Source organism: Macrobrachium nipponense, chromosome 1 (genome assembly GCF_015104395.2).
Source record: "Macrobrachium nipponense isolate FS-2020 chromosome 1, ASM1510439v2, whole genome shotgun sequence".
Taxonomy (NCBI): domain Eukaryota; kingdom Metazoa; phylum Arthropoda; class Malacostraca; order Decapoda; family Palaemonidae; genus Macrobrachium; species Macrobrachium nipponense.
Genome location: NC_087200.1, coordinates 144,413,932 through 144,426,177, shown reverse-complemented (window position 1 = coordinate 144,426,177; position 12,246 = coordinate 144,413,932). Strand labels below are relative to the sequence as shown.

The 12,246-nt window shown below is 39.4% G+C and overlaps 1 protein-coding gene across 1 annotated transcript in view; it reads right to left on the bottom strand.

Annotated features, from left to right (window-relative positions):
* LOC135219708 (protein argonaute-2-like) overlaps positions 1-12,246 on the bottom strand; it is a 117,674-nt gene that overhangs the window by 46,849 nt on the left and 58,579 nt on the right. Inside the window, exon 11 of the mRNA XM_064256695.1 lies at positions 4,842-5,064. Coding sequence (XP_064112765.1) covers positions 4,842-5,064 — 223 coding nt within the window. The remainder of the gene's footprint in view (positions 1-4,841; positions 5,065-12,246) is intronic.

The window sequence follows — 12,246 nt, the reverse complement described above, 5'->3', positions numbered from 1 at the left end:
TAACAATTATACAATATATAATCACTAGCCTCCTCTCTCGAGCTTGCCTGACGATGCGGACTGAAGCGCAGGCCACCCCAGTGTACTAGTGGGGTGCGTGTAATCGGTTACTGGTTACTAGTAATGATTTTCTTGAGTAATCAGAGATTGTAAATGATATTTGATTATTCTTTATTACTAATTAGAGAATAAAAGCAGTGTTCTACCATATTAAGAGTTGAATTTGTGATAACTACTTTTGATATAAATTTGTCATTATATTTTTAAGAAGGTACACATACATTTACATTATCTTAAAATACAAACACATCTGTAAATGAAATGCTAATGCTATTCACAGATTTTATTCATGTCTATATGCCTAGATGCCAGAATTCCCTCTACAAATATATAAATCTATGATTAATCAAAATAATAGGCTGTCAAAGGGATGGGATGGGATGGCTTGGTATTCTTTAAGGAAGCAAGGGAACCAAGTGCAGGAGCAAACAAACAAGTAGGGAGCTGAGAGTCGCAGCTGGATGTACCCGAAAGAGAGCCTGGTTGTTAGTGTGCCAGAGTTGGGAGTATGGGAGTAAGTACTGGTCTCTCAGGAGCTGGTACCTCGATGCAAAAAAGGTTCCTAGACCAATGTTTCTGTTGCTTTGAATCCTTAGGAGAGAACAAACAAGGAGAATCCAGTGGGTGTGCCTGCAGCTGAACAGAGCGAAAACAGAGATCCACACCATAGATACACAACAGAAGAGAGTTGTTGATGGCATTCCTGTGACGCTTGACCGGTAATAGAGAAGCGGGAGTGGAGTCATTGTTTCTTTCAATGGCTGGGATGTATCCAGGAAGGGTCTTTGCCCCGTGATCCAAGTCCAAATCCAAGCTAGACAAAAGTGGCAGCATCTAACGACATGGCTTTCCAATGGCAGTCAGTTGAAGCCTGGGATCTGTCAACAGGATCAACAGAGGGGGCAGCAACCTGTGGGCAAACCCCCATCATCCTCACTTGGATCTCCAGTACATCATCTCCCTGGTGCAGGGGAGTGGAACAATGACCTTTGTCTAGGTGACTGACAGGACAGGAAGCCACTTCCTTCACTAGCACTTCACTTAAGTAACATACATCTGATGACATACCTATCCAATGGCAATCAGGGCATGTAGTTACGGTCACGGCTTCGAATTTGTTTGTTTTTTTCGTAATTCGTACCACGCATTTTTTACCGTACCGTAATTTCGTACAGTACCTAAAAATTCATACCGTACCGTACTAGTACGATATTTTATCTACCGTAATTTCGTACTGTTTCCGTACCTACTTTTTTTTTTACATTGCAGTTCATATAGACATAACATGGCTTTATTACTACTACTGCTACTACTACTACCATTACCACCACTGCCACTTAAAGAAGATTGGTGTTATGTAATACATTAATGATATAATACAATTTTATTTTGCTAAGGTTACAAAAGGAAAATGTTCAGTTATACAGTATTAGGCATTCATACAGTTTTATGTGTTGCAGCGTAATAGCATTACAGCATCAACAATATCCTCATTTAGACCTAGTCTTAGATCATTACTGCCTCCGTAGCACAAAAGCAGAGTGCAGCGGCAGTCTTGCGGGCGCAAGTCAGCAGGCCTCAGTGGCTTATGATAATCACAAGAAAGGTCCTAAAAGAGATTTAATTAAACGTATATGAAAAACAGAGACCTGGAAGAATGGAAATATTTCCGAAGGAGTGCCTAGGGGCCCCTCCCAAATCGCCAAGAAGGAGCCGATAGGGTATACAACTCATAAAAAGGGAAAATGGACCTTCTCACCTGAGGATAAGCCGATAAGTAGGTGGGGTCCCTGCCCAGCCTTGCGTGTGACGGCGGACGGGGCAAACCCCACTGGGATATGCTTTAATTAACACCCCAGTGAGAAGACCTCTGCCTAATCCTGGTTTGACGTCAACCTCGCCCAAGTCAACAAGTAGGGCTTGGCTGCTTGCGACACCTATCTGTATTTGGTACGGAAATGGTACGATTAAGTACGAAAAAAAAAATCGTACTTTCGTACCGTACCGAACTCGAAGGAAAATATCGTACCGTAATATCGAACCGTACTTACATCCCCAGAAAAACCGTACCGTACCGTAATATCGTACCGAACCGTACCGTACTACATGCCCTGATGGCAATCTGTCAAAGCCTGGGATCTAAAAACAGGATCGACAGAGGGGCAGAAAACCCCATCAGCCTCCCCTGGACCTCCAGTATGTCTTCTCCCTGGTGCAGGGGAGCGGGACAGTGATCTTTGTCAAGGAGTGCAGATGGGATGGGAAAACACCTACTCCACTAACACCACTTGACACTCTTATCACTGGAAACCTTCTCAAACTTATCTATGAGAACATGTAATAGACACCACTATCTCCGACACTGAACTAGCAACCAAATTAATCTTCTTATCAAACTTAGCATTAATCTTGACATGAGACAGGCAATGGTATTGGGGTCAGAAGCATGGGAGCCGAGCACGGGAGTATGTGGAGGAATAGGACTGAGCATAGGAGAGAAAAAATGTCCAGGGGGAATAGGGAAGAGCCAAGCTGGAGTCTGTTTTTTACTTAGGAAAAGAATCTCTACTCAAAGTGGCCCTACTTTCGGCAAGAGAGGCCACCTTCCTAAGCCTACTCTTCTCAAGTTATTAATGAGAGACTCAAGCATTTTTTTCTACTATCATCCCATCATGAGTTTTTCGTATCTTGAACCGCATTGTACATGTAAAATGCCTAATCCGTTCCAAGCCCTACAAAAACACCCCAGTAATTTATATTTCCAGGCCTACAACACATGTTCTAGGGTTACGACGCCGATCCGACAGAAGAAATATGACTCCAAAAAGGCAAAATACTGTACATACTTGAGTAATATTCAACTGCATGTTATGTTCAACCCCATTTTTACTGCATATATTAGGACTTTAGCATATGTCCCTTAGCAATAAGCCTAGCCTATGTTAGCAGTTGCTATTGTAGCCTAGTCTATGATTCTGACATCTAAACCTAAGAAGCTAAAAGCTTAGAATATTGCCAAATAAAATGTATAAATAATCAGTATGAACTCATTTCAAATAATTATTAATTAATCATAACTATAATACACAAACAAACAAACAAACAAACAAAAAACCTTCTAATCGTTTGTTTACATTCAGCTCTTACGAGTACCGAATGAACGCCAAGCAATCACTTTTACTAGGACACAGTAAGCCATAAATTTTCATTAGTATCTCCCTTCAACTAATGAAACTACCAAACAGTATAATAACCATTCATTTCTATTCTTTATTCTATCTTTACCTAATGGAGATACCGAGTTACTGACAGCTATAATGAAACATATACGTAACGTAAATTAGAAGAAGAATTCTAAAAAAATACGTATTTGTTGGCTTCGATGATAGCAGTCTGATTTATTTTATATTTTATGATATCTAATTCACAATTTTTTTTATTAAAAGTATTGCATGTACTCATATCAAATAATTATTAAGTAACCATTAACTATAATAAACAAACAAAACAAAAAAAAAAGCTTCCAAACTTCTGTTTACATCCAACACTTACGAGTATCGAACGATCGCCAAGCAATCACTTTTCCTAGTACACAGTAAGCCATAAATCTTCATTATCTCTTCAACTACTGAAACTACCAAACAGTATAATAACCATTCATTTCTATTCTTTATTCTATCTTTACCTAATGTTTTTTTTTTTTTTTATTAAATGTATTGCATGAATAAGTTTTTCAATTTACAGCATCCTTTTACCAATAGAATACTTAAAGCACAAGGGGTAGATGCTGACCAATAGGAGAGCAGGATCTTATGGGGTGACTAGCATCAGGAACCAATGGGAGAGCGGGAGGATGGTGGTGAGCTTACTCAGTTGGCGGTGCGGGAGTTTTAAAATTGTTCTCGGTGGTCCGGGCGAATCTCGGGACTTTACAACAACCACCTTTCGTAACTTGAGCAATTTTCGTATGTAGAGCCGTAAAATTTTTCGTATTTGCTTTCGTATCTCGAGTTTTTCGTAAGTTGAGCCTTTCGTATGTTGAGGTACCACTGTACTTGCATTCAGGACAATTAAACCTCGCTTGAGCATAATTGTCTCCTACCACTTAGTGCACACAGCATGTGCACCATAACAATGTCTAGTCTTATAGCCTTTGCTACAATAACAGACTGGAAGTGCTAGAATCTGACATACTTAACTAAAAGAAAATAAGCTAGTCGAGAAAAGCAAAGTTAGTACATCACCAACTTCAGTAAGAATAACCAGCGAATCATAAATCAGGAGTGCAGAGAATTAAGTGTTGTCAGTTTCATGGCATAAATAATGATGCCGTAAGGCTACTGTCGCTTCCATGCTCCTGTTGTAGTGGATGGGACCTGTCACACACCTCCCTCTGGGCAACAGCGAATTTTGAATTTAGGATGCTGTGTGAGCATAATCGTTAGCCAAGTAATTGCTTGGTAAGTTACTTAAATATAAACTGAAATTAGGATACAATCTACTATGAAGGTAAAATACCGAGAGTATCTAAATCTACTCTCACATTGTTATTATAACTAGAAAAATTAAGGGGCATAAATCTAAACTTCCCTTCTATATCAGCCTTAAATTTACATACAACATAGTACTCACTACAAGGAAAATTTATCAAGCAACTTCTAAACAATAAAGAAAATAAATCTGATGATATGACTCAAGAAGGTCGTTGCATTTTAAATAAGTACCACAAATGAAAGCATAATTACTTTGGCTTCTTTCAAATACAGTAATAAAAAACATACCAGCATCATTGCTAATCTTCTGTAATTGTTGGGTAAAATTGCGCAATGCATCTTCCCTTACAGTTCGCTGAGGGGCAAAGCAGGCTACTGCCCAAACACGAACTTCTACACCAGTAAAGAACTGTTTTCCTCTCATGTCCCATACACCCTGGTTAGGCAATGCCTGCTGTTTTGTTCTGCCACCATACTGCAGTTTGGGTGGTGGCAAAACTCGACCTCTAACCTGAGCAAAAACAAAATTGAGAAATGTTAATGCATAAAAATAAAAATATTAATATAATGAATGCTAAATCTACAACATTAATATTAGTAATGTTGAAAACTTTACTATTTTATGACCAAATAAGCATTCTACTAATTGAAAGTACAAAAGTCAAGATTTATTTTTCTATTAATATATATATATATGTGTATATATATATATATAGATACTCATGAAGCTATATAGCCATTCTATATACGCAACTACAGGCGGCCTGCGGTTAACGGCGCAATCACTTAGCGGTAAATCGGTTTTATGGCTGTGGTAAAAAATATTCATTAAAAAATAAGACATTTAAAGGTATTTTTACAGCACAATTTTTGGTTAACAGTGCCTCTAGCACCGTTATGTCTAAGGAGTTCATACATTTGTAGAAATGCTGTTCAGACCCATAAAGGTTATGCAAATGATATTAAGAATTTTATGGAGAGTTATTACATAGGTATTAGGGTAAAATATATGCCTCTGATACTGTTCTATGCCAAAAATATAGTTACATAAGTGCAAATTTAGCTATGGATGTGTCAATTTATAAATGTTCATGCTTTTGTTTAAAATGTGTATGAAAATGTATTACGTAAAGGGTATTATTATTTTGGCACAGAAATATGGTACAAAGGCAGCTTCTGAAACTGCCCTTCATGTTACTAAAGTGGATGTTTTTTTCGTGTTCTTTCTTGTGAGCCGCCGCAAGCCACTCTTCCGAAAATAGTTAAAAAAGTACAAATTTAATGATTGATGTGTTGATTTTATAAATGTTCATGCTTTTATGTTTAAAACGTGCATGAAAATGTATTACCTATGAGAGTTAACGGATCGACTTTACGGCCACCCACAACTAAAACGACTGGGAAGCAACTTGAGCAAGAAAGAATGGTGTCCAGCTGAAAATATGACAGTTTTTCCCCAGTTCCCGCCTCTCCACACACACAGCTCACTTTTTGTGCTGCTAATGACTATTATCATGCATCAGCAACAAGGATATAACTCCAGTAAACTTATTCCATCAAACACAACCGTAGATAAATTGAGAGAGAATACTTTTATTCAAAACTTCAGGTCTTGAAAGAACACATTTTACTGTTGTTTTCACGCCAATAAAAGATAAGTAACATAACTAACGGTAAAGCTCGTACTATGATGAAATAAAGTGAAAATACTGAACAGAATCACGTAATATTTTTACACAATAAACATGCCCACAAGCAATCTGTTAACGAAAAAAAAATAATTTAGTTCATGAGACGTATTAAATTCATATTTCAAGTTAAAAACACGCCGTATGATGACAAATTACCTTGTCTCATATAAGTAAAGTATCTAGATATTTTTACACAATAAACATGCCCACAAGCAATCTGTTACTGAAAAAAAATAATTTAGTTCATGAGACGTATTAAATTCATATTTCGAGTTAAAAACTTGTCGTATAATGACAAATTACCTTGTCTCATATAAGTAAAGTATCTAGATATTTTATACTAACTAGAAGCAAGGCAATTCGCTATGAATTGAGATAAATACGGCGAAATAAAATGTAAACACGGCGAACTAAAATTGTATTCGCCATCATCTGATTTCGAAACCAAAACATTGACCGCTTTGTTAGTATTTTTAATAATATGAAAATGCATACAATATTATTGGATACAATTATGTACAACTTTTTAAAAGATTCACAGAAAAGTTGCATGTTCATTGTATTTTCAATTCATAAATATACGTAGCTGTCTCCAGCCTGACATCGGAATATAGAATACATCCCTAAAAAATGAAGCCTTTAGGTAATTCCACATACAAATAGCCTAGTTTCCAACTTAGCCTAGTACTAGCTACGTTTTGATACTGCTTTTTATCATTTTATTACTCATATATTTTAACTTCTTCATTTTATAACTTTATATAGTATAAATTTCTTTAAAGTAGTGTACTTTACCACATTTAGCCTACATTCCCGAGTTAGCCTACCCAATCGTAAGTCTAAATACAGTACTAAACTTCTCAGAATCTGCACTTTATTATCGGTGACTTTTTTATCCTAAATTTCGTAGCTTCATAATTATCACTATTAGTTTCTTAGTTGATTCGTATTGTAGAGGATAGAGATGAACGAAATAATGAATGAATTTCGGCAATAACTGCATTTGAATGACGCCGTCAAACCTTAAACAAAGCACAGTGGCGCCATCTATTGAGGAAAATGAACAGTAAACTATTCACTAACGAAATAAGATTTTCTAGTATGGATAAATATTTACACTTGCACTTCTTGCATATCAAATAGGTAAATACACAGTTACATCAGAGACATTATCAAAATGGTCTCTCAAAACATACAGAGTAAGGAATTTGTGCTTGACAAATGTCACATTGTTTTGATTAAAAGTTAATTTGACTTTGCATATTTACATTACTAACAACTATTTTCATACAAACAAAAGATATATGGCATAGTTTTTGCTGCCTTGAAGTTGTAAACAATACGTGGCGCATCCCAGATGGCAGCGGAACGATCTAATGGCTGCTGACTTAAAATCAAGCCAAACCACGGGAGTTTCTGGACCATAGAATGCCGGTTTTTAGATATCCAACTGTATTAATAAATTTCTAAATTATATCGTATATGTAGTATACAGTATACTGTAGGCTAGGTTACTGTATTCGTATACTGCAGACGATATACGTACCATGAAAACATCATGTATACACGAGGCTAACTTGTTAAATGTTATTCAATTTCTCTTTGTACTGAATTATAAGCCAATGTGCATTGAACCTAGAGAATTAGCTGAAATTAATAATTACTATGCCATATACGTATTAAGTAATGCTGTGTAGTGTAGGCTAGACTACCCTATATGTAAAGATGGTACTGATTACCCTAGTGTAAGCTAGGTTAGCATAATATTTTTACAGTAAATTAACATGGGCCGACTTACGACCAAATCGATTTACGACCAGTTGGTCGGATCCAATTATGGTCGTAAGTCAACAACTACCTGTATTTTTATTTCTGCGCAGAAATATGATACTAAGGCAGCTTTTGAAACTGCCCTTCACATTATAAATATGATGCTTTTTCATGTCCGTTCCTGTAAGCCGCCACCTGCCGCTCTTCCGAAAATATAGAGTTAAAAAGAGTGCAATTTTAGCGATCAATGTGTCGATTTTATGAATGTTAATGCTTTGATGTTTAAAATGTGTATGAAAATATACTACGTATACCATATTTTTATTTTTATACATATGATACAAAATAAAGCCAGTTTTTGTAACTACCCTCCACATTGTCAGAGGATGTTTTTTCATGTACGTTCTTGTCTGCCACTGTTCCAAAAAATACATGGTGTTATTTTATTAATTTGGGAGCTAATTATAACTCATTTTGTTAATGAAACTTCAGCTTTTTGTTATAAGTTTTCATGCATTTATGTTTTACATGTGTAATATAAACTACGAAGGCAAATCTAAGCCAGTATTCCGCGGAGCAGCCAATGTTTTGGTTTGAAATCAGCTGATGGCAAATACGAGTTTGTTTCACCATATTTAACGCAATTCTGAGCAAACTTTCTTGCTTCTAGTTAGTATAGTCGAATATCTAGATACTTGACTTATATGAGAAAAGGTTATTTTTCCTTATACGACGTGTTTTTAGGTGGAAATATGAATTGAATATGTCTCGTGATTGTGAACTAATTTTTTTTTTTTTTTCATTAACAGATTACGTTGGCGGCATGTTTATTGCGTAAAAAAATTAGGTGATTCCGTTTGCAATTTTCCTTTATACCATCGTAATACGAACTTTACGTTATATATCTTATATCGGCGTGAAACAAACAATAAAATGTTCTTTCAAGCACAGTAGTTTTGATTAACCCTCTTACGCCAAAGTGGTAAAAAAAAAAAAAATTGTCTCCCGTGTGACGGAGGTGTTTCAGAGTGAGCGCGGAAGCGGAAAAAATATTTTTTTCAAAAAATCACAGCTCGCTTAGTTTTCAAGATTAAGAGTTCATTTTTGGCTCCTTTGTTTGTCATTGGCTGAAGTTTAGTATACAACCATCAGAAATGAAAAAATTATCATTATCATATATAAATAATGCGATATATGATAGCGCAAAAATGATATTGTTATGATACAATAAAGTTTCATACATACTTACCACCTGGTCCAGATCATATACATAGCTAAGACTCCGTCGTCCCCGACAGAAATTCAAATTTCGCGGCACACGCTGCAGGTAGGTCAGGTGATCTACCGTCCTGACCTTGGGTGGCAGGATTAGGAACCATTCCTGTTTTTCTATCATATTTTTTCTCTTTCCACCTGTCTCCTTGCGGGGAGGCTGGGATGGGGGCCCCTATCGATATATCTGCCAGGTAAGTATGTATGAAACTTTATTGTATCATAACAATATCCATTTTCAATCAATCAACTTACCTGTCAGATATATACATAGCTGATTGGCACCCTTCGGTGGAGGGTAAGAGACAGCTACTATATGGAATTAGACAGGTAAACAACATATGTTGTAGGTATAAATAAAACCTTGGTTCCTACCTGATAGGTGGTAGACTTCGTGGGGTGTTTGCCCAGTAGTCTGCATCACCTCAAGAAACTTTTAGCGAGATATGTGATCTATGGCCAAGAGTTCTTGTGGGTCTGCCTAAGGGGTCTTATCCACTTACTCGGCAGAGCCTGAAAGGACTTTGTCATGGTGCTGATCCACTTATATGACAATACTTACCTTGAAGGAGCGCAACACCGATCCCGATCACCTGATCCTAACACGAGGGTTCGCGCTCAAATTGAAAGAGTTATCCACACACTCCTTTCAAAAACCCAATAATTTCACTAAGTTAAAAAACTTTAACTCAAAGTTAAGGATCAGTGTCGGCTCCTTATCCCAGTAACGTATCCGCAGAAACGTATAAACCAAAAAGAGAAGGGATCTCTCGTAGGTTAAACTTGGCATCCTTTGTGTAATGAGAAGTCAACACAGAGTTGCCTCTACCGTACAACACAGCTAATATGTCTTATATGACATATTGTTATGTAAAGAACAAGAATTTGCAAAAGCGCGCACTTCCTGCGCTTTTAATTCTCAGCTGTTTGAAGGAATCAAGTCACTAATGAAGTGCTTAGAGATCTCCATGTTTCAAAGAAGACCAGGGCTTTCTTGAAATGGATCTCACCCGACTGAAGCCTGAAGCCTGGCAGGAGGAACCTCGCGCCTGGCTGGTGCTTCGCTCTTGGTTGGCGCCTAGCGCTTGTCTGGTACCTTTCGCTTGACTGGCGCCTCGCATCTGGATGACGCTTCGCGTCTTAGCTGGAGATTCGCGCCTAGAGCCTGGCTTGCGCCTGGCTGGCCTGCTCGCGCCTGGCTGGCGCTTTGTGCCTGCCTGGCGCCTCGCGCCCCTGCCTGGAGCTTCGCGCCTGGCTGGCGCCTTGCCGCGCGTCTAGCTCCTGGGTTGGAGTGGCGCCTTGCGCCTGCCTGGAAGCTTCGCCGGTCTGGCTGGCACCTCGCGCCTGGCTGGCGTCTCGCGCCAGGTTGGCGCTTTGTGCCTGCCTGGCGCCTTGCGCCTGCCTGGAGCTTCGCGCCTGGTTGGAGTGGCGCCTTGCGCCTGCCTGGAGCTTCGCCGCTGGCTGGTACCTCGCGCCTGGCCTGGCGCCTCGCGCCTGGGTGGCTCCTCCCCACTTGCCGGAGCTTCGAGCTTGGTAGAGTCTCGAGGATGTCTGGCAATGTCCACATCGGACACTCTTATCTGTCCTATATGTTCGCATCTAGCGCATCTGTGTCAGGTTGTAGGCTCGGTCTTTCTCCTCATCAGACAATGACAGTGTTCTTGGGGCTGTCTGCAGGTTTCTTTCTTCTTCCTTACTGACTGTGTCAGAAGGTCTTGAGTCGCCTTCTCAGTTAATGAACGAGAAATGTCCTTCACTACTGAGAAGGGAACAAAAAGTCAGACAAAGGCGAGTACAGAAGCGCTGCCCTCTGAGCGTGGGAGACCGCTTTGGTTAAAAAGACACTATATACTGTCCTCTTTTTAAGAAGACCTGCTCCAAACAAAGAGGAGATCTCAACCGAGCCATCCTGAACCGCTTTGTCTATACAAGACAAAATACACAGAAGGACTTCTGGTTCGAGTCCTTCAGAATCATGGGCTTTCTTGGACATCACCCCAAGGGACCAATCTAAGAAGTTGAAAACTTCCAATACATGAAAGAGTCCCTTGAGGAGATGGTCCAGTCTGAAATGCCCCAAGTTATACGGGCAGAGTTCAAACCTTGTCTACGTGAAGCGTCAACTAAGGTCGAAAAGTCCGCTTCTGACGTAGACGGAAGAGAAATACCCAAATTCTCTCCTGTCTGATATCAAATGCCTCTTTTACCAGCTAGTCTCGCTGGAGGCATGCAGAATACCGTTCTAACTAACTCCTTCTTCAACTTTCATCCAAGAGTCTAAAGACTGAAGAGCCCTCTTTATCGAAATGGCGGGCTTCATTCTAAGAAAAAACGAAGATTTCTTCGTCTTTGCACTCGAGAAAAAGAGCGCGAGAAGGAGGAAAGGCAGGAGTCAAGTCGTCTCCATACTCCTCTAGAAGCAAGGCTGTCAAAACATTATAGTTCGACAGTCCTTCTCTTTCCTTGATACTCCTCCTCCGAGTTTACTTCTAACTCGGGGTCTAGATGAGTCTCCGCTGCTAATTCAGTACGTCTTTCCTCTGGAGGAGACAAACTCCTAATAGGAGATCTAAGGGAATGATATTCCTTCCTCTTCACCGCTTTAATAGTCCTGGAAGGCGCCAACAGCCCAGGCTTCTCTCCATAAATGGATGACGCTTCCCGCTTGGATGACGCTTCTAGTCAGCCAAGCGTCCTGGCTGACGCCCTCCCACCCGTTTGTGTGGCTGCTGACGTCTGGATGACGCCTCGCGCCCTGGAAGACGCTTTCGCTCTCAAAAGGCGTCCTAACTGGCGCCAAAATTTTGGTTGGAGCCTCGCGTCTAAAAGCAGCTTTAAATGACTATTCATGTCTTGACGACGTCTCACGTCTCTCTGGCGTTACGTGTCTTCCATAAGATTCTCCCGATCTCGCTCTCGAAACGAAGCCTCTGCGATATGTTTGGAAGCTTCACGTCTGC